The sequence below is a fragment of the Arvicola amphibius genome, chromosome 4 (genome assembly GCF_903992535.2).
Source record: "Arvicola amphibius chromosome 4, mArvAmp1.2, whole genome shotgun sequence".
Taxonomy (NCBI): Eukaryota; Metazoa; Chordata; class Mammalia; order Rodentia; family Cricetidae; genus Arvicola; species Arvicola amphibius.
In genome coordinates, this window is record NC_052050.1 from 22,370,380 (window position 1) to 22,398,291 (window position 27,912).

General features: G+C 46.4%; 1 protein-coding gene across 1 annotated transcript; it reads left to right on the forward strand.

Moving 5' to 3' along the window:
- Positions 1–381: 381 nt before the first annotated feature.
- Positions 382–6,003, forward strand: LOC119812520 (keratin, type I cytoskeletal 24-like). The gene is made up of 9 exons (XM_038327248.1): positions 382–769; positions 911–1,152; positions 2,042–2,124; positions 3,170–3,326; positions 3,530–3,691; positions 3,788–3,913; positions 4,836–5,053; positions 5,228–5,310; positions 5,900–6,003. Exons 1-9 carry the CDS (start codon positions 382–384, stop codon positions 6,001–6,003), a joined length of 1,563 nt encoding a protein of 520 aa, XP_038183176.1.
- The last annotated feature ends 21,909 nt before the right edge of the window (positions 6,004–27,912 follow it).

Sequence of the window (27,912 nt, forward strand, 5' to 3'; positions counted from 1 at the left end):
GTTTTAATTGCATTTGATAATCAGGGATACGCTCTGACATTGGGAAATCATGCAGCAAATTGAATGGAATGGAACTGTCTTTTCTGAAGAAATTACCAGTCACCAAAACCTCTCAAAGATTAGAACAGTAATTCTGAAAAGAAGAGAAAAAAAATGGCTCCACCTTATCTTTTCTAACGTCTGACCCAGCCTCATAAAAAGAGCCAGTAGAGTAGGTTTATGGAAAAGGAATTATCCAATTAGGGATTAACAAAACTGTAGCAGGGATTAGGAAATGACAGAGAAAAGGAACACCCTGCTGGCGTGTATATAAGAGCCAACAGGCAGCCAAGAACAGTTCTCTCCAGTCTCCCGAGACAGCTCAGCACTGGCAAGAACAGCATGGAGTGCTCAACTCAGAGATGGTCCTGCTCCTCCCGAGTCTCCTCCTCCTCCGGGGCCACAGGCAGCAGGGCGCATGCCGGTGGAAGCATCTACAGCAATGGGAGCAGCTGTGGGCTGGGGGCAAGTCCTTCCTGGGCCTTCCAGGGAAGCAGCAACAGCTGTGGCCCGAGTGGTGGACCTACAGGCAGCTTCAGAAGTGGCACTGGAGGGGGCTTTGGTAGCTGCGTGGTAACGGGTGGGTTTGGAGCAGCCTCTGGCTTTGGTGAGGGCTCTGGCTTTGGTGGGAGCTCTGGCTTTGGTGGGAACTCTGGCTTTGGTGGAGGCTCTGGCTTTGGTGGGGGCTCTGGTTTTGGTGGGAGCTCTGGCTTTGGTGGGGGCTCTGGCTTTGGTGGGGGCTCTAGTTTTGGTGGGAGCTCTGGCTTTGGTGGGAGCTCTGGCTTTGGTGGGGGGTCTGGTTTTGGTGGGAGCTCTGGCTTTGGTGGGGGCTCTAGTTTTGGTGGGGGCTCTGGATTTGGTGGTATGGGAGGCGGCCTTGGTGGTGGCCGTGGCGGTGATGGGGGCCTTCTCTCTGGAACTGAAAAGCAAACCATGCAGAACCTCAATGACCGTCTGGCCAGCTACCTGGACAAGGTGCGAGCCCTGGAGGAGGCCAACGCCGACCTGGAGACTAAAATCAAGGCATGGTACAGCACACACGGGTCTGGAAAAGACAACTGTGGAAGAGACTACAGCAAATACTGGCCAGTCATGGAAGATCTGAAGAACCAGGTGGGACTCAATAGCTCCGGGTCATAGACTGTGATGAATTTCCTTTTACATTTATTTGTGTGTGTGTGTGTGTGTGTGTGTACGCACTTACGTGTACAGAGAGGGGGGCATGCATGCCAGGGCACAAGTGTGGAAGTCAGAGGACAACTTACAGGAGTCGGTTCTCTCCTTCCGCCATGTGAGTCCAGGGATCAAACTCAGCTCATCATACACGGAAGCAAGCGCCTGCCCCGGCTGAGCCAGCTCGAGGGCCCTCTAAAGAAATGCTGAGTCGAGGAACTGTTTGTGTGTGCAAAATGGGTCCTCCTGTATCTTGATTGTGGCTGTCCTGCATATGACATACGACAGTAGTGTTCTGTCTGAATCTCAAATGTGATGACGGATCGCCACCTGACAGGTCGTAAGAGGGGCGATACTGAATGGATAATTAGGGTGACCTAATTACTTCGTGACTCATTCTGACTGGTTAGTATACTTTTGTGTCTTTCTGGATTCGTCTTTAAAATTATTTTCTTCCGATAGAATCTGGTAAAATGTTGCATAATGTCATGAAATGGGAAATTATGTATGAGCCGTATGTTTTTAAGTGGAATTCTGTGTTCACATTAGTTTCTTCAATTGGCGAGGAAATAACTGATCTTCCGAACAACAGAAATAGGCAGAGGACGGCATTCTTTAAAACAGTGTCCCGTGTCTACCCCAATAGCTATGCACGCTGTTTCCCGTTGCGGAGACGCGGGATGCTAAGTGTACACGCGCCGCTGCTGAGCCAGTGTGCAGGCCAGTCCACCTTTAAGAGTTAATGACACAGGCGATGTCTACCCTCATGGGTAGGTATTATAAGTAAGACAGAAAAGTCAGCTAGGAGTCTGTCCTCCCTCTTTCCCAGGTCATTTCAGCCATCATTGAAAATGCCAGGAGGACCCTGCAGATCGACAACGCTAGACTGGCTGCCGATGACTTCAGGATGAAGTAAGAAGCATGAAATCCTCGAAAACAAGTATCACAGGGAATGAAACACAGCCCGATTGCCGAGGGAAAAGCCCTTTGTGGGTTCACAACCAAAATTCACACAGAAACCAGAGGCGGACTTGGATGGTTTTCTTTTTGTTGTTTTAGTATTTGCTTGGTTTGGAAAGGGTTTTCGTGTTTTGGTTTTGTTTTGTTTTTAGACAAAGGCTTGTGTAGCCCAGACTGGAGCTGAACTCACCATGGAACTAAGGCTGCCCTTGAACTAACCCGTCACCTTCTTGCCTCTAGCTGGACTGCTATGTTACAAAAGTGAGCATGGCTCACAGGACTAAACTCTAGAGGCCATTGGTGGAAGAGAAGGGAGGAAAAGGAAGGGAAAGCAAGATAGAGTGGGGGGGGAGGAAGTGGGGAGGGCGAGAGGGGAAATTAAGGCTGATAAATATTAAAAAAAATATTGTACACGGCTAGAATTAATATTAGAAATTATTTTTCTTTATGAGATTAAAAAAATCATCAAAGAAACCTCAGCTAGTTTTATTTATCAAAATACTCGGGGGTAACTGGGGGTGTAGGGCCTGGGTCCCACACCACAGAAAGAAAAAGAAAAACCAGGACTCCAAAGTCAAAACTTTTTCCAGGGGTGTGAAAGAGAGGTACTCTGGGGCTGGAGAGATGGCTCAGCAATTAAGTGCCCTGACTGCTCTTCCAGAGGATCCAGGTTCAATACCCAGCACCCACATGGAGGCTCACACCTATCTGTAACTCCAATTCCAGGGCTACCGACACCCACACACAGACATACAGGCAGGCAGAACACCGGTGAACATAAAATAAAAATAAATTCAAAAAACATAAAAAGGAAGGAAAGAAGGGGAGGGAGGGAGGACGGATGGAAGAAAGGAAGGAGGGAGGGAGGGAGGGAGGGAGGGAGGAAGGAAGGAAGGAAGGAAGGAAGGAAGGAAGGAAGGAAGGAAAGAAGGAAGGAAGGACGGAAGGACTGGAGAAGGAAGGGTCCCCTCACCTGCCTTCCTGCCACCCCTTCCAGGTATGAGCAGGAACTGTGTCTCCGGGAGTGTGTCGAGGCCGACATCAACGGCCTGAGGAAAGTGCTGGATGACCTTACCATGACTCGCTCTGACCTGGAAATGCGGATCGAGAGTTTAACCGAGGAGCTAGTCCTCCTGAGGAAGAACCATGAGGAGGTAGGAACGGGTTCCGCATACATGAACAGCTCTGCCATCCATATTTTCTCCCCACCCATCCAATGGCCAGAGAGCATGTTGCATCTTGACGTTCCTCCAGGGTGCCATGGTTTCCAATGTTTATTTACAGTAACACAAGCATTAGAAAGTGGCAGCTTACCATCCGCGTCACCGTGGCGCCTTTTTAAATCCCTTCATGCTAGGAAATGAAGTGTGCGCAAGGAAGATCTGGAGGCGACGTGACGGTAGAGATGAACGCTGCCCCAGGAACCGACCTGACCAAACTACTGAATGACATGCGGGCCCAGTACGAGGCGCTGGCTGAGCACAACCGCCAGGAAGCCGAGAGACAGTTCAACGAGCGGGTATGGTGCGGCACCAAGCGCCTCAACCTGCAGCTGCGCATCAGCCACCACCTCTGCTGCTGCAGCCTATGGCAACTGTGCTTTATTTCCATTTAGAGTGCATCCCTGCAAGTTCAAATCTCGACGGATGCAGGGTCAGCCAATTCTGCCAAGAACGAGGTAATGGAACTGAGGCGCACGGTGCAAACCCTGGAAATTGAGCTTCAATCCCTGCTGGCCCAGGTACATACAGACAGGGGTTGGTTACTTTGTTTTAACTCTCCAACAAAGAGCCTAGCCAATGAGTTCTCCTTTGGCAAGATGCTCACTACACATGTAAACACAGAAAAAGGAAAACTGCTTTGTCTGCTAGAAAGAATAGTCAGGCATGAGGGGGCGGGGGAGGGGGCGGGGCCCTCGCCTTTAATCCCAGCACTTGGGAAGCAAAGGTAGGTGAGTCTCTGTGCATTCTAGGCCAGTCAAGTTCTACAAAGCAAGTTCCAGGACAGCTTACACAGAAAAACCTGGCGTGTGTGTGTGTGTGTGTGTGTGTGTGTGTGTGTGGTGTGTGTGTGTGTGTGTGTCTGTGTGTGTCTGTGTGTGTCTGTGTGTGTCTGTGTGTCTGTATGTGACTGTGTGTCTGTGTGTGTGGAGGGCAAGAGTCAACCGCGCTGCTCTCTGGGGCTAGAGAGATGGTTCCATGGGGAAAGTACTTGCTATGCAGGCATGAGGACCAGAGTTCAAATCCCCAGCACCCATGTGAAAACTTGGGGGAGCGGGGTGCATGGAAACAGGTGAACCCATGATTAAACTAGCCAAATCAGTGAACTCCAGTCTCAATGAGAGACCCTGTCTTGAAATGCATAGGGTAACAGAAGAAGATCCGTATGTCAACTTCCAGCTCCACAAACACATGTGCATATGGGCACATGCGTATACACACACACACACACACACACACACACACACACAAAACTCTCTCTATTGGCATTAAAGATTTCATTTGAGCTGTGCCAAGGAAAGTTAGAGAAGCAAAGACAAGACAATATAGATTGTGCCCGTAGCAGACAAAAGCATATCCCTACTCATATAAAATCGGATATTTTTCTAAATCATCCATTGGCTTATTTTCAACATGATTGTTTATTTCTTTTCTTCGTCTTAGAAATGCTCTCTGGAAGGGAGCCTGGCTGACACCGAAGCTGGCTATGGGTCTCGGCTGTCTGGAATCCAGACACAGATCAGTTGCCTGGAGGAGCAGCTCAGCCAGATTCGGGGTGAGACGCAATGCCAGAAGGCCGAGTATGATTGCCTGCTGAACATCAAGACACGCCTGGAGGAGGAGATCGAGACCTACCGGCGCCTGCTCAATGGAGAGGGAGGGTGAGCGGAGATGCGTGAGGTGGGCTTGTGAAATCAAAGATGGAGGGGGAGGGGTCAGACACAGCCGGATCAGAACACACGGAAAGCTGCACCCTGGAGCCTCTGGGGGCTGGAGGACTTCTCCCACCTTAGGCCAGTGCAAAGGAGAACACCACTCTTTCTTCTTGCCTGCAGTGGGTGTGATTATGGAAACTTAGCGTCCAGGCATGTGGTGCTGAGTGACTCAAGATCCAGGAGCTGTTCTGGCCAAGGAAAAGGTAGACGTTTTCCTAATATTGATGATAATGTTACCATCTAAAAGCATTTTTATGATGAATTGTCGCTGAAGAGTATTTCACAATGAAAAGCAGGCTTTACGTGTTGCATCTTCTTACTGTTGGGTTGGGGAAATGGCTCAGTCAGAAGTACTCGCCTTGTAAGTATGAGAACCTGAGTTCAACCCCCAGACAGAACCCATGGAGAAAAAATAGCCAGGCATGGTGCCACAGACTTATGGACTTGTAATTCTAAGGCAGGAGAAGGGCAAAGACAGATAGATTGCTGAAGCTTTGACTAGCTGCTGAGAGACCCTGACTCAAAACAAACAACAACAACAAAAACAAGGTGGGCGTTGCCTGGGAAACCACAGTGAGGTTGTCCTCTGACTTCCACATGCACACACAAACATGGATGTGCACCTATCTATACACACACACATGCACACACGTTTTAAAAATAAATGTTAAAACATGCACAGTTGCTGACAGCATCTTAAGCAGAGAGCGCACAGTCAGGAAGAGCAGAGTTTCTCCTGCTCTGGGCTCAGTGACCATCTTCACACCGACCTTGTGGTCCCGTGATTTCCAGATCCCAGCAAGACAAGAGTGACGAAGACCATCATAGAGGAAGTGGTAGATGGCAAAGTCGTCTCCTCTCAAGTCAGCAGCATTTCTGAAGTGAAGATAAAATAAGCCGTTTCCAGATCAGCAGGGGCGTCTGTCAAGGGAAACAGTTGAGAGGGGAATTGGTGAAGAGCACACCAATCTGACCTAGTGATGGCTCACTTCCAAGAGACCTGCTGTTCAATAAAGCTGACCAGCCCATTTCTTGCAGCCTTGTATTTTCTTATTAGAACATTCTTTCAAAAGTAGAAAGGAGAAGTTGGCTCTGACTGCTTCTGTGCTTCAATAAACTTACTTTTGCAAGCTAACAAAAGTCATTCCTGGATATTTATTTTCCCAAGAAATTTAATATTTTGCCGGGCGGTGGTAGCACACACCTTTAATCCTTGCACTCAGGAGGCAGGGACAGGCAGATCTCTGTGAGTTCGAGGCCAGCCTGGTCTACAGAGTGAGTTCCAGGACAGGCTCCAAAAAAAAAAAAAAAAAAAAAAAAAAGAAATTTAATATTCTACCCAGGGATAGAGTTGTGATTGACAGCTCATTGTTGTGTTATTAACCTTAATTCATTATTTAGTTGATGAATTCCTTAGTAAGGGAAGATATCAGCCATTCAGCGTGTGGGTTGTAACGTCACACAAGACAAGAACGGGGGGCTGGAGAGATGGCTCAGAGGTTAAGAGCATTGCCTGCTCTTCCAGAGGTCCTGAGTTCAATTCCCAGCAACCACATGGTGGCTCACAACCATCTGTAATGGGGTCTGGTGCCCTCTTCTGGCCTGCAGGCATACACACAGACAGAATATTGTATACATAATAAATAAATAAACAAATAAATAAATGAATGAATGAATAAATGAATGAATGAATGAATGAATAAATAGACAAGAATGGCACCATCGCTGAAAGTAGACCTCAGTGTCCCTAGCAATGCAGCCAACAGTCCTAGCTCCTCAGACAAGGGTTAAATTATTAGAACAATCATCTTATAATTCATCAATGCCTATTTACTTATGCCAGTCACTGAACAACTGTTGTATACATTTAGAAAAAGACACACAAGTTATACCAAGTACTTAAACAAGTTCACAGCTGGTCGCGGCTGTTCACACCTGTAACCTCAGCACTTGGGGGGACTGAAAAGGAGGAAAATGCCACAAGTTTCAGGGGAACCTCGGTGACACACTGAATCCCAGACTAGCCAAGGCTACAGAGTGAGGCCCTGCCTGACCAACAGTACAGAGTTTATGTTGTCGCTGAGGAGGGAAACTAAACATGAAGACAGCAGGCACTACAGGGTACTCTAGACTTCAGCCCAATAGGATGGCACACGCCAACAAATTCCAGCACTCGGGAAGCAGAGGCAGGAAGATCAGGAAGTCGATGTCATCCTCAGCTACACAGCAAGTTTGAGGCTAGCCTGAGCTACATGAGATCCTATCCCAAAAGAAAAAAAAAAAAAAGATTAGCGTAGAACTTGATTTGACAGTATTTGTCAAACACAGTGTGGAAATGAGACATTGTGTGTTTGGAGACGGTAAGAGATGGCCCAATAAAGAACATAGAGAAAGATGGTTGGACATGTGATATGGGATCTGATTTCCTAACACTTTAAAAGCCCCAAAGAGAAGAAATGTTTGGAGCTTGTTCCTTTGCCAATTTTAGCCAGAACTCTAACCAAAAATTACCAGTTGGCAGAGCTGGCATTTCTTCTCCCCACTCTCCACATTGGAGACGTTTTTACCCCATGGATAGTGGCAGCTCTGTTTTATTTGCACCGTATCGCCAAAGGCTTAAAACTCTGTCTTGGTGAGAATACCAAAGAGTTCCGGTTGGATGGCTCAAGAACCAGGCCGAAGATCTAGCCAGACTTCACGCAAAGCATTTCATATTGGCCACAGCCCAAGTTGGAGAACCAACTCCATAAGCTGGTCCTCAAGGGAGAAAAGTTCACCAAATATGATACAGAGAGCCAAACTTAAAATTATAAAGCAATGAGCCTGGGATAGAGCCACAGCTCAGTTGGAAAAGTGGGCTGAGTACAGTCCCTAAAGGTGACATTTTTTTTAAAGCCACGCTTGGTGTGTACACTTGTAATTCCAGGGCCAGGGAGGCAGAGACAGGCAGATGGACCCGTGACCCTCCCTGACCAGCCAGTCTAATCAACCATCTCCAGGCCAATGAAGAGACCCTGCCTCCACCCGTCACAAATGAACCTGAACTTAATTCACAAAACCTGTAACTTCACATATAACACCAATCAGAATTATGTAATATCAACCTTAATCATCAAAGCAACTGAAAATGTAGATTTTGTAATCTAAGCATACTAAAGGAAACATTAAAAATGGACACCATGGCTGGAGAGATGGCTCAGATGTTAAGAGCATGTACTATTCTTATAGAGAACCCGAGTTCAATTCCCAGCACCCACATTGGGTGGTTCACAATCACCTGTAACTCCAATTCCAGGGGATCTGAGACCTTTGCCCTCCATAGGCACCTTATACTCATAAAGACACCTGCACACATGTACATAATTAAAATACAATAAAAAGTAAATCTTTTTTAAAAAGGAATATTAGTCAATTCTTCCTTTAGAGTCCCTCCTTCTTCACTTTTCTTTAATAAATCTGGTTTCTGTGCTTAAAAATAAAAACACCTGGATACCTGTAACTTGTTCAGCCACCCACCCCAGAACGAAGATCATGGCCTAGAAAGACAGTGTAGCATTGTAAGAGAAAAGGCATTTCTCATTGCCTCAATTCAGTAAAGAAAACACAGGAGAGTTCTACTCAAAGATTAAGAACAACCGAAGGAAAAACATGACCCAAACGATGAAACCTCGATGTTTCCAGAAGGGGAAGTGTGTTCTGTGTAATCATCAGCCATTAGCTAGGAGTCTTCCCAGAACTGGCTTTCTAGCTATGGGTCTGACTACCTGGGCCTGTGTTTATGACTGATGTGGCCCTGGTATGTCTCCAGAACCCTTCAACCCTTGTATTAAAGCAAACTATAAATCTACTCAGAAAACTCCCTGGAGCTGAGAGCCCTGCTCCCTTGGCCAGTGTTAGCATGATGCATTAGTATTGAAAGTGTTGTTTATACAAGGAAAAGCCCAGCTGCGTGCACCAAGTTACAGCGTTGCAATAGAACCTTCTTAATAATAGGCTACTGAATCCCATTGGATCATGAAATCTATTTAGTGGGATGAGTAAGACATTAAGAACTTAGAATTTGCACGTTATTCCCTGTCCAAACACTATGTTCATACTATACAGCAGGAAAGGGTTTGTATGGGAACTCATCAGTTGAGCTCTCCAGTGGCATTTAAAGGAGTGGAGCTTCATCTGGGCGGACCTGCCCAGGAGGAAGAGCCAAGGCTAGCAGCAAATGGATTTCCACCCGATGTCAACTTCTGATCCAGAGGTTCATGGAGCTGTTCTCATCTTTGTGATCTTAAGGGGCGATGGACAGAAATGAAGAGAATGCTTGAAGTGCCATCTGTCGTCGCTGAGATTACAGGCGAGGGGTACTGGCAGCCAGCTGGAAAGGGTGCTTGTTAAAGGACTCCAGGTGCTAAGGAACAAGGCCAAACTTGCCTGGTGACTTCATGGAATCAGCAGGCAGTTCAGAAGACGGAGACAAAGGGAAGGACATAAATCATCTGAAATGTGGTTCTAGCAATGTTGCCCAAGCCACCTCCCAGAGTAACAAATGCCACAAATAAGAAATGGCTTTAAATTATTACCTCTAAGTCATATGTGACATTGAATAACAGGAAAAAAAAAAGGTCAAAACCTTCTAAAAGGAATTTACTCATCTGTGACATCAAGCCTTACTGAGATGGGGAGAAGAAAGGAAGCGCTGAAATAGTGTCCAACAATGTACGTGTTGGTGTCCCTGTGCAGACTGAGTGCAAGAGCTAACGACAGAGGTGCCCAGTCCCCTGGAGCTAGAGCCACCACAATCATTCGGATCCTCCCCGGGAGCAGCGAGCACTCCCAACTGCTGAGCTACCTCCAGGCCCAACCACCTATTTAAATTAAAAAATTAGCAGTTGAATAGCATAGGAGAGAGCTTCCTAGAACCGGTTCCACGCTAGGGCAGGTAGACAGGGTATGATGTAGTGTTGTTTTTCCGATGTGGAGGTGCAGGGAGCTCATAGCAAAATCGCCGCGGGATGCGTGTCACTCGGCTTCAGCTTTCTGCTGAGTGGCAGAGCGGAGCTGAGCAGTGTTAAGATTTAAGTGTACCCCCAAAGGTCAGGTATTGGAAGCTTGATCCTTCTTCTCGTTGCTTATAACTGTCTATAAATAAATTGTCTTGAACAATTTTTTGTTTACTTAGCCTAAGAATAAATATATAAAATAATTTTTAAAAAAGAACTAGGGGTTGTGGGTGTGACTTGGGGATTGCACGACATGTGCAATCTGGGCATGAGAGCCCATAGGTAAAGTTCTGATATCGATGCTCTTCATTTCTCTCACAATCATGACAATATAAAAAAAAATCAGAATTTTAATGAGTTGGGTGGTGACTCTTACTCCGGCCTCCCATTCAGAGCAGAAGTTTCTCCTGGAAGATGACTCTAATCTAGATTATTCCGAAGGGCCAAGGTGCCCAGAGCTCGAAACTTCTTCATTTGGCAAAGCAGCCCCATCAGTCTGAACAAGCACAGCACTGGCAGTGTTCCCTTGTATGGGGCCAAGCCTCGCTCCTGGGAACTTCCTGCTCTTTGATCCGCGGCCCTGGCTTTGGACAATGTTCAGAAACAGCCACTGTGTCGTCTCCGTTCTAGACAAAGGTCTTGATTTCTTTAGTTGTGTCTTCTCCGACTCAGTCTTCATCATCAAGGTCACAAAAATTTGAATCCCACGATCACTTTCACATGGAAAATCTCCTTCGATGAGTGTATGGTGGCATGTGGCTACTCTAGCACTTGGGGAGTGCTGCAAGAAGAGTCGGTTTTAGCATCATCTTTGGCTACACAAGGAGTTCAAGATCACCCTGGGCCACATAAGACCTTGCCTCAAAAAGAACAAAAACTTGATGTTCATGTCCTATGCCACCTCATGGGGCCCACAGGAACCATGCGTGGTGAATCAGAGAGCCATGCTGAGGCCAGTCCCGCCCTTCACTGACCCTGCCTCTCATTCAACACTGCAGCAAGAAAGCTGGCCACCAACCCTCACAGGAGAGCTGACCCCTGTACTTGGAGAGATGGCAGTGCCCCCACCCACAGGAGGGGAAGAACTGACCGTGATGACATGGGCATAGGGAACCTGGCTCTAACCCCTCGTCTAAGTCTGGTCAGCTAGGCTAACACCCAGGCCTACAGCAGCGCCTTGGGTTGGCCCACCCTAGCATCTACCCCCATCTTGGACCAGCTGGAGCTCTTAAGAGGACTGGTCCTCTGGAAGGATACCCACAGGATCTCCAAGACTCTGATTGGCCGCACGATGTCCCAGAGGAGTTCCCAAGAGGATCCAGTGATGGTGGTGTACCAGAAACCAGATGCCTTGAACCAGACCAGTGGCTCATTGCATTGAACATTCGCTAGTCAAGCTGATTATGTGACATTATGTGACACACTCCTCCCTGTGCCACAGGATAATTGAAGAGTGTGGGAGAGGCGGGGAAAGATGGAGAAGGAAAGAGGCTTTGTGGGGGGTTTGTTTTGTCCTTGGTTTTGTTTGCTTGCTTTGGTTTGGTTTGGTTTGATTTTTTTAATTTTCTTTTGGGGGAAGCTGTAGGGATAAAGGAGGATATGGGGGAGCTGGGAGATCATCAGAATTAGGGTACATGATGTGAAATTCCCAAATAACAATAAAGAAATTATGCTTTAAAACACATAAATATACATATACACATATATTCGTACATATGTATTTCTTCTGAAATAGGACACCCAGAATTAAGCACAGAGAGTGCAACCAGCCTCTAGCTTGGAAGCCATGCTGTCTACCCAGCATGTCACAGTCAACTGCTCTGTCACCTGATGATTTCACAGAGATTGTACCCTCCATCTGATGTTTGATTAGCTTACTCTACTTATTTTCATAAGGTCTTGATTATTTGCAGGTTACCATTTGAACCCAAAAAAATCCTTTAGTAACTATTTTATCTCTGTTACTCAGCATATAAAATATATTTTGTATCATTATTTTAGAAACAAAACTCACGAAAATACAATTGCTACCACCATAATATTCCCTGGTTTACCCATGACAGCAGGTCCAGGTTGATATATGTGTTCCCTAAATATATCATGTGGGCATTTGGCTCTAAGTGTTGAATTATGCCAGTTTTAACAAACGTTTTGAGTGTTGTTTAATTAATAGATATTGCACTTGCAGGCATGGGAGCAAATTCAGACTCCCTTGAAAACGGAAGATCATGAGCCACACAAGTATCAGCTACGCCAGCTTCATTCACAAAAAGCATCCTTGGTGTTTGATGGCTTTTGTCAGGAAGAAAGAAGAAAACAGGAGAGGGGATGAGACGGGAGAGAGGATAAAGGGGAGAGAGAGAGAAAAGAGGAAAGAGAGGAGGGAAGAGGAACGGGGAGATCCCTTCGTTAGTCTGGGGTCTGTCTCACTGCCTCTGACTGCACGGTCACAAAGAAAAGGACAGTGAAAACAGAGCCCACACGTGTGCGCACACACAGTGACCATGGAAGGAGTAAGGCATAGTCATGCAGAGGGTTAGAGGACCCGGGAAATGCCAGTGTTTGCTGCTGTATCAGCCATCCATTGCCCTTTGCTCTTCTCAAGAGAGCCATGCTTTCCCGAAATAAGACAGAATGTCACCAGTCACTTCAAAATTCTGAGGCAGGCTCCGAGACAGAGTTCTAACTTTTCTTTTAATTACCAAAGAATATAGTAAAGTGATTCTGGCCATTTTCTCTCCCTAGATTTCATTATTAAATACTTTGACTATCAAATGCACAGGCTGCGTGCACTTAGACCCTGCTGTTCTGCCACCTCCAGAAGTCCCTAAAAATGGATATTTTCATCAAAAGAGAGGGAGCTTTTGTCCTGCAGTTCCAAAGGACTGGACATTTTACAGGCTCAACTTGGAAAACAGATGAAAACCTATGAAGGCAGAAATTGTATATGGGAAAGCCAAAGTTCAGTTACATGGACTTCTAAGTCCACTGCTTGCAGGTATCTTCTTCTCAGAAGCCAAGAGAAATTCCATAAAGAAGACATAGGGGGCTGGAGAGATGGCTCAGCAGCTAACAGTGCATGCTGCTATTACAGAGGGCCAGGGCTCAGCATCCAGGATCCACTTTCAAGGTTCACAATTGCCTACCTCCAGCTCCACGGGGATTTGGTATCCTCTTCTGGGCTCTGTGGGCACCTACACACACATGCACACACCCTCCACTCAGGCTGGTACACACACACACACACTTAGTAATATTTAAAAAAATAAACAAGTTTTTAAAAGAAAGTATTAAACAACTGCTTAATGTATCTGCCACTAAAGAAATTGTATATAAATACATCTACATTTTAATTACATCATTTCTTTGAAAGACCTAAAGCTGACAGTCCTGGACATCAGCATAGGGCTGGGGATAGAGCACCTGCTTCTTGTGCCCAATACTCCAGGTTGACAGACCTCAGAGAAGCTCTGGGTGTGCCTCACCTTCATCACAGAGTGGACACTGAGCTGTGGACTAGCCAAAATGTGAATTTAAGCTTTATGTACAGGGATAATTGTTGGGGGCACAGAGGCACAGAGGTGCTAAGAGAATCAGGAACATTCATCAGGCAGGGGTGTCTCCTCACTGGAGGAGATAAAATCAAACACCTGCCTTCCATCCAGAAAGCTGGGAGTAGGTTTTGTTAACGACCTGGTGGCCTTGTTGCCATCTGGAGAGGCAGACCTCACCCGCCTTTGCTCTAGAGACCGCACCCTAACTCCTAAGAATGATTATCCCAGACTCTTTCCTCCCTAGACTGTTACCCATCCCTAGGGAGGTGTCACATATACTCTATGGCCTGCTGACCTCTGCAATCCGTCAGAGACCACGCTAAATTCTAGGCCTTTCTCCCATAGAACTCACCTTCATAGTCACATGTACTTTGTAAAGGAGTCTCTATGTCGTCTCAGCTTGAGCTTCATTGTGCACCTGGAACTGAACCGACTGCTGCCTGGAAACCTTTCCCCAGATTGGACTGTGTTTTCAGGATGCCGACAATGAACCGCCTGTCATTCCCGAAGTCTGATCCAGGTTGACAAGTCAATCTGCATGGGGTTTTCATTCTCAGCTCTTTGTGGGTCTTCTTCCTGGCCTGGATGTATTTCCCTTTTGGGGAAGGATGAGCTCCTAGAAAACCTTGTAGCAACTCATCGTTTCCCTCGATGTTTTGAGACGGGTTCTCTCGTAGCCCAGGCTGGTATAAAACTTGACCTATAGTTAAGGATGACCTTGGACTCCTAACCCTTCTGCTGCCGGCTCTTTTGTGCTCAGATTACAGGCATGAACCACCCGGCCCAGCTAGAGCGCATCACTTACGATCATGCTGTGGTGATCCTGTCTCTAACAGAAACACACCATCTAACTGTGTCTCACAAGTAATTTTTTTCTCCCCAAGGCAAGTCCTCAAGCACGATGGTAAGTGTTCCAGCACGGAGCTCCACCACCAGCCCCAAGTAAGATTCCTGTAAAAAAAAAAAAAAAAAAAAAAAAAAAAAAAAAAAAAAGCTACGGTGTGTTCCTAAGGAGTCTATTGCGCTGTCTCTTTTGCACGTGCAGATCTTCAACACCTGACAAGAGCGCAGGGTAAAACCACCGCATCCTAAACAATCAATGTGCTGAGAACACTCTGTCCCGAGACTTCCAGCATCTTGGATGCAACAAGGAACCATTAACAGCCAATTACATCAACAAATATTGAACCGGAGGTTAGCGTCCCTCCACTATTCCTTTCATAAAATGTCCTAAATAGATCATGGGAATAGGTGATGGCAATAAAATTGTTGGAAACCTTCTCCTGGTGTGAACCCAAGCTGACCCTGCAGCAGAGACTCATTCACATCCACCGTCGCCTGTACCACATCCTGGGTGACCGGACCTCACCTGAGACCAATGAGAAAACACAGATGGAAGCCCTGGAACAGGCATCAGCTTATCTCCAAATGAACCACGGGGACGGAGGTGCCCGAGGAGCAACCTCTCCGGCCTTACTTAATCCCTATCGCCTATTCAGGGGATCCTGAAGGAACTGACTTCTGCCATTATGGTTAAGCACCTTGATCATTTCCAAGCCAGGATATTCAAAATCAGCCCATTGTCAAAGGGTCTGACATGCATGTGGGTAGGGACACTGGCCCCAGAACTCAGGGAGAGGAAAACTCAGCCACAACAAAGCAGATCACCAGAGCTGAGGACCCGGGTGGTGGGGCACGCCTTTAATGCCAGCCCTGGAAGGCTAAGGGAGGAGGGTCGCTAGCTGGGGTGGGAGGACAGCCTAGACTACACAATGGGATTCTTACTCTACCCAGCCCCCCCCCAAAAAAAAAGCCAGCCAAGGTCAGGAAACCTAGGACGATGTTCCTTCTACGACTCTGCTTTAAGAATGGTACTATTGTAGCAAAGTGCTGTCTCAGCCGTTTGCCACCTCAGACGCTGCCGCTCCTGCTGCAGCAGCAATTCCAGGAAGATTCGGAAGGAAGAACTGAAAGGGCTTTTAAGGTCCCGGAGACAGAAGGACAATCAACAGTAGGCCCGATACTGAACAGCCCCACTCCCACCGCACCCCCAGTGAATATTCTATAAGCCAAGAACCTCACAGACAGTTTCACGTGAAATATAAAATGTATTTTTAAAAACATTGTACCCCCCTAATAAAGGTGTTCTGATTATTTTAAGACTCAAGAAAAAGTCATCCTGGGCATGGTGGTACATTGTGCGCTGTAATCGCGCATGCCTTTAATCCCAGCATTTGGAAGACAGGTCGGAGGATCAGGAGTTCAAGGTCATCAACTCCATTGCAAGTTTGAGGCAAGCCTGAGCCATATGAGACTCTATGTCAAAAAACAGAGAAGGGGCTTAGGGAGTAGAAAGAGAAAGAGAGAGTAAGGGGGGTGTCTCCAAGACCTTGGACTTCTTCATTTAGTAACTGGACAAGGCTTTTTTCTACCTAATGTCTAAAACAGAAGGAGGAGGAGGAAGAGGAGGAGGAGGAAGAGGAGGAGGAAGAGGAAGAGGAGGAGGAAGAGGAGGAGGGAGAGGATGAGGAAGAGGAGGAGGAAGAGGAGGAAGAAGAGGAGGAAGAGGAGGAGAGGAGGAGGAAGAGGAAGAAGAGGAAGAAGAGGAAGAAGAAGAGGAGAGGAGAAGAGGAGAAGAAGAGGAGGAGGAGGAGAAGAAGAGAGGAGGAGGAGAAGAAGAGGAGGAGGAGAAGAAGAGGAAGAGGAAGAAGAAGAAGAAAAGTCTGGCAACCCCACCATGACTTCACACACCAGGCGCTGCTTTAAAAAATATTCCAGCCACAGAACGAGCTGGGCCACTGAGAACGTCAGCATGAGGTGCTGCCACCGCCCGGAAAGCTCTGGCTAGAATTCAGGATGAGATCACCGCTCCTCTTGCCAGGCAGGTGGCAAGGCAGGCTCCTGTCTGAATGCTTAAGAAACGTAGGCTAGGTAAAAACGGCTGCATGTAGGTCAGCTGGGGTTCTCTTCAGCACTGAGGAACATATGCCTTTTTAATCAGAAGATGGTGCACTTCAGCCTGAATAAGGTCTACCTCTGAAAATGTTATTAACTTATATGTGTACATGTTTTGCCTGTATATATGTCTATGCACTACATACATGCCTGGTGTTCAAGGAATCCAGAAGAGGATGCTGGATCCCCTGGAACTGGGGTGACAGGTGGTTGTTAGTTGCCTTGTGGGTGATGGGAATCCAACCTGGATTCCTCTAGAAAAACAACCAATGCTCTTAACCAGTGAGCCATCTCTCAAATCCGTTGTTCAACCTTTTTTTGTGTGTGAGACAGGGTTTCTTTGTGTAATCCTGGCCGTCCTGGAACTCACTCTGTAGTCCAGGCTGGCCTCAAACCCACAGAGATCTGCCTGCCTCTGCCTCCCAAGTACTAGGATTAAAGGTGTGCGCCACCACCACCCAGCTTGTTCCACTTTTTAAATCTCCTTTTACTTACACTGTATTTGTTTTCACATTTATTTATTTGTCTGTCTGTCTGTCTGTCTAGGGGTTAGGGCACATGTACCACAGTGTACATGTGGAGGTCAGAAGACAATTGGCTGGTGTTTCTCTCTGTCCGTCATGTGGGTCCCCAGGACTGAACTCAGGCTATCACATTTGGTGGCAAGAGACCTTACTACTCTCTAAGTCATCTCACTGGCCCATTTATACTCTAAAAACCTAAGATTATTCAGGAGGACCCCCCACTCACTCACAGGAGGAGCCCCCACTTGCTGGCACACTCACCATTCCACGTTTCAGGAGCAGTGAGGAAGGCTCTGAAACAGTAGCAACTGCATCTTCTGGAAACTCCAGGTAGCCACTGAGACAGGCTCGTCCGCTGCCCCCTCATTAGAAAGCTGCCAAGCTCCCCACCTGAACCTCACCCCTGGGCTGTCTGTAAATTCTTCGTGTAATCTTAGGGAAATGGCTCTTCCACAGGAGTCCCTCCCTAGGCCACAACTCCTGCAATACAAAAGAGCTGGTGAAGCCCAGGCCAGCGCTGTACCACTGGGCTAATCATCTCCCTGGCAACACTTGGTGATGGCCGGAGGAGATGTTACAACTTAGATCTTAACTCTCCTCTCCTCAAAGGCCTGTGTGTCAAGGTTTGTCCCTAGGGTGATTCCATGAGGACATGGAGCCAAAGGGGAGATCACTGGGACACTGGAGACCCCTCCTTTAAAGGAGACAGCGAGCCCACCGCCCCTTCTTCTTCTTTTCTTCTGCTTCCTAGCTCATGAAGTAAAAACATTTTCTCTTTATAAGCAATCATCTCAGGCAGTTTGTCACAGCGATGGCACCTTAGCAGCCTGGCACCTTCTAGCTTTGGAGTCTAGGAGTGTGCCCTGGCTAGAGCAGTGTCCTGGAAGTTGCTTAATATAGAACGTCTGCTATCAGGGTTCCAAACGGCATCTCAATCTTGGCTCCAGAGATCTCGTGGACTAACAGTTCCTTGGGGTGGGGTCCCTCTCCTGCGGATTGTAGGGAGCCAGGGACAGGTACTTCCCTCCTCTCTTGTGACCATTAAAAATGTCTCTCCAGGCCTGATGGTGGTGGTGCTCACCTTTAATCCCAGCACTCAGGAGGCAGAGGCAAGTGGATCTTTGTGAGTTCGAGGCCAGCCTGGTCTACAGAGCGAGGAGCAAATTCCAGGACAGGCTCCAAAGCTACACAGAGAGACCCTGTCTCAAAAACAAACAAACAAAACAAACAAACAAACAAAACCTCCAAATGTCACCAAGTAGAAAGGGGAGCTAAACTGTTCACAATTGCTTCTCTGCTCCTGAAAACAGGGTTCCCCTCCTCCACTCCAGCAATGCTAGTCCCTGAATGCAGCTTGATATGAAAGTAACAGGGAGCCTGAGATGGTCTCCTTCCTGGAGCATCACAGCTCAGCCTTGCCCAGACGTGAGTGCTGCTGAGATTATCTCTCATCTACTTGAGAAGGGAGAGACTAGAACGAGAGAGAGAGAAGACCCATGCACAGCCTGCTGCTCACCCTACCCAGACATCGCTGCTCATCTGTCTGTGTCTGGAAACCTTTACTCCCACTCCCAGGGGGAGAAAAAAATCCCTTGAAAAGTCGAAGCCAACTCCCATACTCAACTTCAGGGACCCAAATTGCAAATCAGCCCACTTGAAACTCAGTAGCCCAGAGAGAACAAAAGACAGACAGCGGGCTCTATGCAGCTCCTGGGCTTCCAGACACACCTGAAGCACGAAGCGGGGACCTGCCACCACCTGCACAAAGGACAGGGCCAGTGACAAAGCCACGCATATGGTAAGAAAGACAGGGATGGGGCAGGGGTAGGCACGGAATCCATTGATCTTACTGGCACTTTAAATTAAATGCAGCAATATGCTATGCTACCAAGGCTGGACAGACTTGCGCAAAGCCCATCTATTAAAAACTGCTTCGGTAGTTAATACCCCACCCCTGCTCTGTGACGGCAGAGTTAGTTCAGGAACCAGACCCTAGTCCCATTGATGGCTCCAGGGACAAGGGAGTCCACCGTTGTTCATCCAGTCAAACTGAGATCTAGGCCATCACGATGGTTCTGCCTTCCCTTCTGTCCTAGTTGGCTTAAAGTGTCAATCTGACACATCATAGCGTCACCCAAGAAGGGAGTCTCCAATGAGGGATTTCCCAGATCAGATTGACCCACGGGCATGTCTGTGGAGACTGTCTTCCCTGGTAATTGATGCAGAAGGGCCCACCCTATTCCATTCCCTGGGTGGATGGTCATCAGCCTTATAAGAAAGCTAGTTAAGAGGCTGTGGTGGCACTCGCCTTAAATCCCAGCTCTTGGCAGCCATAGGCAGGTGGAGCTCTATGAGTTCGAGGCCAGCCTGGTCTACAAAGCGAAATCCAGCACAGCCAGGGCTACACAACACAGTGAAACCCTATCTCAAAAAAACAAACACAAGTCAGAAAGCTAGTGAAGTATGGAGCATCAGAAAAAGCAGAGTTCTTTCAAGCTTTCTTCTTCGAGATCCTGACCTGACTTCCCTCAGTGATGGGCTGAAGCAAGAGAAAGAAACTAGGGCTCCTACACTAAAAACAAGCACAGGTGCCCCGGGCGTTTCATACTTTGTAGTCATTTGAGGTTGTTCAGTTCAAAAGCAAAATAATATAAATATATAAAAGGCTAAAACCCAGTGATTTCAATTTAGGGTTTTTAAAAAATTTATTTTTAGTGTGTGTGTGTGTGTGTGTGTACATGAGCATGCAGGTGCCTGCAGAGACAGAAGAGGACATCAGCTCTCCTGGAGGTGGCATTACAGGTAATTGTGAGCTTCCTGATGTGGATACTGGCAACTGAACTCCAGTCCCTTATAAGAGAGCAGTATAGTGTATCTTAACCACCGAGCCTTCATGTTCCTAGCCCCAGGCAACTTAGAGTTGTAAGAAGCATTCCAGATATTACAATTTGTTTTCTTTTGTTTTGTTTTTTGAGGTCGGGTTTCTCTGTGCAGCCCTGACTGTCCTGGAACTCACTCTGTAAACCAGGCTGGCCTCGAACTCAGAGATCCACCTGCTTCTGCCTCCTGAGTGCTGGGATTAAAACCGTGTGCCACCACTGCTCAGCTTGATATTACAATTTTTTTATAAATACCTAAAACAATCAAAACAAAATTAAGCTCCTTTTTATTCATAAACTTTAAAACTGATCTTAAAAAGGAAGTAAAATAAAGAGTAAATTCTTTTCTATTTTATTTAGTTATTGTTAAACAGGGGCTCGTGTAGCCCAGGCTGGCCTCTTCAAACTCCATTTGGAGCTGAGGATGACCACGAACTTCTGATCTTCCTGCCTCGTCCTAAAGGCTGAGATTACAGACATGTGCAGGGTTTTCCGCAGTGCTACGCGTAGAACCCAGTGCTTCCTGCACGCTAGGCAAGCACTATCTCAACTGAGCTACATCCCCAGCTCAAGGGTAAACTCTATAGGAAACCTTTCCATTATTCTCCTTCATAGTCTTCACTTCCAATACATCCCAAGGCCTGAAAAAGGATAGCTTGTACGTGAATTAAGTCCTGTGAAGGCAGTCACCATCACGTAAAATCAGAAGTCGCCTGTGGAACAGTTTCTCTAAGACGTATCTCCAAACACTGCTGGGTTCCTTTCCCAGATGCATACTTATAATAATAGATACAAATTTCTTAGATGTTATCACTGTGTCACATTTAGATGACTTTCTTCTGACATCATTTGACTCAGAATGCAGGGAGACGGTCTCGGTTACGCTTACTGGGAAAGGTCACAGGACACAGAGAAGGAAAAGAAGTACACCAAGATTTTGTTGCTGTTGTTGGAGTTTTTTGTTTTTTGTTTGTTTGTTGGGGGTTGTTTGGTTGGTTTTTCAAAACAGGGTTTCTCTGTAGCTCTGAAGCCTGTCCTGGAACTAGCTCTGTAGACCAGGCTGGCCTCGAACTCACAGAGATCCACCTGCTTCTGCCTCCCGAGTGCTGGGATTAAAGGCGTGCGCCACCACCGCCCGGCACACATCAAGTTTTTAAAAACATGATGTTTAACTAAAAACAAAAAGTAGGCCAAATAAGGCTTAAATATGTAGGTGAGTTGAAGGTGTTGTTTTTCCAGCTGCAGCTTGTGACCTCTTCGTTAAAAATATTGAAATACAATCAGCATTTTTAAGCGGAATGGAACAGAAAATACCAAAACATGTTACATAGAGAGAGTAGGCAGTACTTTAAATACTGTGTGGTAGGGCCAGTGACATGGCTTAGTGCCTAACAGTGCTTGCCACCGAGGTTAATAACCTGAGTTCAGTCTCTAGGAACCACACCGTGAGTGGAGAGAAATTACTCCCGCAAGTTGTCTTATGCTGTATCCTGCATGTACCTCCTACATCCACACACACATGACACACACAAACACCGAAAAGGTTTTAAATTTTAATAAATAAGACAAGTATTATTTCACATATAATTAACAACCCAGACATTAGCTAGGTATATAAGTACATCCCTGTTACCACAGCACTGAAGAGGAAATGGCAGGAGGATGCTAGTTCAAGCCCACCCTGGGGAGATGCTGTCCACCCATACCATTTTACAGAGGTTGTTTCACTGGTGTACCTGTGTGGTGGTTTGAATGAGAACGTCCCCCATGGGCTCAGACGCTGCCAAGTTGATAGCCAGGTTTGTGTAGGGTTAGGAACTGTGGCCTTGGTGGAGGAAGAATGCCACTGGGGGTAGGCTTGGAGGTTTTAAAAGCCTCATGCCATTTTCAGCGTGTTGTCTCTGCTTCCTGCCTGTGGTTTGAGATGTGCGCTCTCAGCTGTTCCAGTCACGATGTCTGCAGCCTAAATCCACCATCCGCCTCCATGATACACTCTAACCCCTCTGGAACAGGAAGCCCAAATAAACCCTTCCTTCTAGAAGTTACCCCGGTCACGGTGTTTTAGCACAGCAAGAGAAACAGCACTTAGGGAATTGCAAGAGTTTTTCTTGCACTCTGCCGCCTCTTGCATCAGGCTATCGTCCACACGGCTGCCACACCTCCTCAGTTCAGCTTCACCCTCCCTCTTCTTCCCACAGCCTCGTGCTTCATGCCGCACGTCCTCACCTTCAGGCGCCAACCTACTTAACTTGATGATGCTTCTCTCACGGCTCCTCCGGGCCCTGCTGCACATGCGCCCTAACTCCCGGCCACAGGCTGGCCTTCCCTCTGACCCCATACTTACCACCCCCTTTCCTCTCTGCGTCAGCGATTGCACTGGCCTCTGTCCTCAGCAGCTCCTAAGCATCAGCTGAGCCTCTATGGCCCTGAGAGATGGAGTATTCCTTTCCCATGGGAAAATTGAGGCACTAAAGAGCTTGACCACGGCTGCCAAGTGATCTCTACCAGTTTCCAGCCTGTGTCCCCCAGAGCACCTGCTCTTAACACCAGGCAGTTCTCACTTTCCTAAGGGAACAAGCCCCAAGTTCAAAAGACGCACAGCGACTTTGGTGAGCATCTCGTGCAGCGAAGGCATCAGCAGGGCAGGGCAGCAACTCGCAGACATCTCAGAGATAATGAGTTTTGAAGGTGACCAAGCTTGTGGCACCTGTAGGCCAACAAATCCTCCAGCCTCCAATCTGGAGTCAGCGGTGACAGATGGTGCCGAGCCACAAGCAAGTTATGAAATGTGAGAAAAACAATTAGGGAAGAGCTGAAGCTCGGTGGATCCACGTAATTAATGGATTTTTTTTTTTCTCCTGGCCACAGCATGAAAGCTACCTGTGAAGGGTGTGGCCGAGTGTGCACTCTACTCCACTCAGCTTGTCCCACCAAGGGTTTTGCTTTCATATCAGCTGGACTCGGATCAGAAGGGCTGGTGTGACAGCTGCAGTTTCCAAATGCAAACGCTTGCAGTTGAAGGCAAAGGGCATTTGAAAATGCACTGTACTTTTTTTTTCTTAATTGGACCCATAATATAAAGAGGCCATAGAAATATAAAAGTCAGGGCTAGGAGATGGTCTTGGCAGGTAAGGTGTCTGTCGTTAAGCTTGACAACCTCTGTTCCATCCCTAGGACCACGAAATAAATAAAGCAAGCGGACGGTCATCAGTTCTTCTCTGATCTCCACACACTTCTGCCATACACACGCACGCATGCACGCACGCACACACACACACACACACGCACGCACGCACGCACACACGCACGCACACACGCACGCACACACGCACGCGCACACACACGCGTGCACACATGGACAAATTAAATAAAATGTAAAATAAAATAAAATAAAATAAAGAATTATGGTTGCCAGGACTGAGAATCTAAATAAACAAAATGAGAAAAGAAAAATCCAACCGAGAGGTTGCAAAATTACAAGGATGTAAATTCTTGTAGTCTTGCAGCCCCCTGAGAGCTCTTTGTGTCATCAAGAGGGGTTTTTCAGGCTACAGAGATCAGGGAGCAGCAACTGCTGCAGGAACTCAGAGTGGCTTGTGCTGGGCTGAGGTGGCCAGGAAGGGTCAGCTGGCCATCAGGTGAGTGGACGGTGCACGCCTTCAATTTACGGCTAGACTGCCGCTCCTCTCCATGGAGAGATCAAAGCCTACTGCCTGCTAATTAAAGGTGTCACAGCAACCTCAGAGAGCTGATCTATCAAAGGCTTTTAGAGGATCAAGCGTCTGGAAAGGGGAGCCACCTGCTTTGTTCACAGGGATTGGACAGGAAGAAGGGAAGCGCTTTCCCTGATCCTCCCAGTGCTGACTTCCAATACTCTCATCCTGTGCAAGGAGGTGCTTGTCCTACGGCTGTTTTAGGGAGGTCCCGGAGACAATACCTTTTGAGAGTTAAAAACTAACACCCCAACATTTTCTCCAAATGCTCAAAATTATTTACAGGAACACAAATATTCTATTTGTGTCGAATGTGATGGTCTGTTGGTGCAATTAAGCTTCTTTAGACTGAGTAATTGCTGGCGTGGCATATTGATGCCTTTAATCTGGTCTCACACCCAAGAGGGAAAGATTAGCATTCCATTCTAAGTATACAACCGCAATGCCTAAGTGAGCAACCTCTCCTGGTCACACACACAACCAGAAAACTAAAACAAACTCAAACCTTCCAGTGAGCATTTCCAGGACATAAAATGTGCACTATGGGTTTAACAATAACCCATTCCATTAGGACAAGATACAGAGGAAATTCAATTAAAAAATTGTCTGCTGTAGAGCCAGAGTTTGGACACATTCCTGTGATCACAGCATGAGGGTTGGGGGGAGAAGAGGAGGGAAGATCAGAAGTTCAAGATTATTCCCCACAAGACAGCCAAGTTTGAGACCAGCCAGGGATAGATGAGGTCCTTTAAAAGAAAGCGAGAAAGCAAGAAAGCAAGAAAGAAAGAAAGGAAGAAAGAAAGAAAGCAGGAAGGAAGGAAGGAAGGAAGGAAGGAAGGAAGGAAGAAAGAAAGGAAGGAAGGAGAGAAAGAAAGAAGATTCTCTATTCTAACCTGAAAATAGGAGAACTATTAGGGAAGAGGAAAGGGAGCTGAGAAGAAAAGAGGGTACAGGAAGGACATGATCAAGGTATGATATATATGTGGGTAGATGAATGCACGGATGCAGAGATGAATGGATGGATGCATGATGGATTGATATGTCTTATTCATTTATACAATTTTAATTTTAATTCGCATTAAAAATTATCACTATAAAACCATTGCTAGAGCAGCGAGATAAGCGGACATCAAGCCTGATGACCTGAGTTCCATTTCTGGCCCCCACGTGGGAGAAGAAGAGTAGACTCCTGCAAACTGTCCTCTGACTTTCACACATAGACGATGGTACATCTGCCCCAACCCCGCATGCACACAGCGTGAAAGCGCAAAATAAACTTTAAAAGATGACTGTCTACTCTGATATTTATTCACAACAACATTAACTAAGTGCTAACCTTAGTGGGCAGGCTCCAAAGAAGTAAGATAAATGAAGTGATTTCGAACTAGATAGTGGTATTTGAACTTTGTGGATGGATTAAACGTAAATTATCTGTTCATGTTATGTAAACTTTACCTTGATTTAATTTTTTCCATTTTAAATAGTGCTGTATGGGCTGGAGAGATGACTCAATGTAAAAACAAACGAACAAACAAACCAAAAAACTACGACTTGGGTAGCCCATCACTGCCTATAACTCCAGCTCTGGAGACAAGCACCCACATCTGCCTTCTGTGGGCACCAACACTCATGTGCACAAACTGACACTAAGGCACACATACACATATTTTAAAATGTAAATAAATCTTAAAATAGTGTTCCACGTGGACGTTAAACTGAAAATGGGAAATGTTAGGTGTTTTAAATAAATCGCTTACAATACGGCATACTACTTCCCCCATGAGTCCATTGGGGAAATGTGATTCTCCACAAAGGAGAAAGCACATTTTATTAGCCAATAAGCATTAATCCGGGAGGCAATGTGCATGGCAAGGGAGTCACTAAGGGTCCACAAGCACAGAGCAAACCCTGGCACGTTAGACAACCAATCATACAACCAACAAGGCTGTGTTCTCAAAATAAGCTGTGGTTAATTCTCTAGTAAGATGGTCTGGTGGACCATTTGCCACACAGACGTCATCCTGGGTGCCAGGTGATTAGGGTGATGTCATAATCTTTTACACAAGACAAATAAACTTCCATCTTTATAACAGATGGAGGTTTAAAAACAAGGTGCCTATGGACATCAAGCTGCTAAACTTGGACGAGAATGGTGTTAGTGTCTTTGGACATTTACATCCCAAAGAGAGAGTTTCCAACTCCTTAAGAAAGACTGGAGTGATAGAGCACAACTCTAATCCCAGCACTCAGGAGGCAGAGGCAGACAGATCTCCATGAGTTCAAAACCAGCCTGGTCTACAAAGTGAGTTTCCAGGGGCTGGAGAGATGGCTCAGAGGTTAAGAGCATTGCCTGCTCTTCCAAAGGTCCTGAGTTCAATTCCCAGCAACCACATGGTGGCTCACAACCATCTGTAATGGGGTCTGGTGCCCTCTTCTGGCCTGCAGGCATACACACAGACAGAATATTGTATACATAATAAATAAATAAATGAATGAATGAATGAATGAATAAATAAATAAATAAATAAATATAAAAAAAAACCAAAGTGAGTTTCCAGGACACCCAGGGCTACATGCAGAAAAACCCTGTTTCAGGGCAGAGAGAGACATTTCCTATTATTAAAGTCAAGCTGCCAAAAAGCTTATTTAACCTTTTTTGTCTGCTTGTTTATTTGTTCTGGTGTGTGTGTTGTTGTTCATGTAAATATGTGTAGGTAGACACACGCATTAAATGCCAAAGGTTGTGCCCAGTGCCTGCCTTTATCACTCACTGTCTAATTTTTTGAAGCAGGGTTTCTCACTTAGACTAGAGTTTACCAGTTAGCTACAGTGACTGGCCAGAGAGCCTGGCGATCCATCTGTCTCTGTCTTCAGCTGAGACAAGAGGTGCCCGCAGCGACATCCCACGTTTCATGTGGGCGCTAAGACTCCAGGCTTAGGTCCTCATGATTGCACGGCAAGTTCTTTGTGTCAGGGAATATCATTTTAAGGTGTGTTACTTTTGTTTATGCTGTGGAACATTTGTTTAAGGATGTAAAGATGTGTTACTTTTGTTTGTGCTGCATTTAACTCTGTGAAGCTGTGATTCTTTGCCTGGCTAAAGCAATTGACAGGCTAATAAAGAGCTGAACAGCCGATAGCAAGGCAGGAGCAAGGATAGGTGGGCTGGCGGGCAGAGAGAATAAAGGGGAGGAGAAATGAGGACAGAGGAAGAGCAACGAGAGAACAAGGGGAGGAGGATGTCAGGGGTCAGCCACCCAGCCACCCACCCAGCCACCCACCCAGCCATGGACTAAGAGTGGAAGTGAGATCTACAGAAGAAGAGGAAAAAGCCCAGGGGCAGAAGGTAGATGGGATAATTTAAGTTAGAAAAACTGGTTTAGCCAAAAAAAAAAAGCCGGGCGGTGGCGGCGCGCACCTTTAATTCCAGCACTCCGGAGGCAGAGGCAGGCGGATCTCTGTGAGTTCGAGACCAGCCTGGTCTACAAGAGCTAGCTCCAGGACAGGCTCTAAAGCTGCAGAGAAACCCTGTCTCAAAAAAAAAAAAAAAAAAAAAAAAAAAAAAAAAAAAAAAAAAAAACTGGCTTAGAAACAAGTTAAAGCCCAGCATCACTAACTAAAACTACATCTCTGTGTGTGACTTATTTGAAAGCTGAGTGGTGGGCCCCTCAAAAAGCCAAAAGAGTAAAAAAAAATCACACAACTTTGCCCACCGAGTCGTCTCCCCACCCTTTGTTTGTCTTTTTGAAAGACTAACACTTGAAAGCTAAAGAAAGAACTTACAAAAGCATGCATAAATGATCACATTAAAAGGAATGAAGGAGACGTCTCTTCCCTGATTTCGTTTTGAGAGGTCTTGTTATGTGTTGACTTTAATAACCTTCAGACTAGAGCCTCCTGCCTCAGCCTCCCAAGTGCTCCTGGGATTATAGGCATGTACCACCACGCCCATTTCTTCCCGTGTGTGTGTGTGTGTGTGTGTGTGTGTGTGTGTGTTCTGGGAGTTAAAGGGACTATTCTTCCCTCATTTTTAACAGAAAGAAAAAAAACTTATTTAAAAATTTTTTTACCCTTTTTTAGTCTTTTCTTAAAATGTAAGTAGATAAATAGATGGTTGACTGAGAGAGAATAGATAAATGATACACAGACAGACAGAAAAACTATGTAGTCAGGGTTACCTTGGTGA

Excerpts from the sequence above, each read along its gene's own strand:
- LOC119812520 (XM_038327248.1), top strand. The coding sequence starts at position 382 with ATGGAGTGCTCAACTCAGAGATGGTCCTGCTCCTCCCGAGTCTCCTCC. Across the intron at positions 3,327-3,529 it reads TGAGGAAGAACCATGAGGAG|GAAATGAAGTGTGCGCAAGG; the intron begins GTAGGAACGGGT and ends CCTTCATGCTAG. Across the intron at positions 5,311-5,899 it reads CTGTTCTGGCCAAGGAAAAG|ATCCCAGCAAGACAAGAGTG; the intron begins GTAGACGTTTTC and ends CGTGATTTCCAG.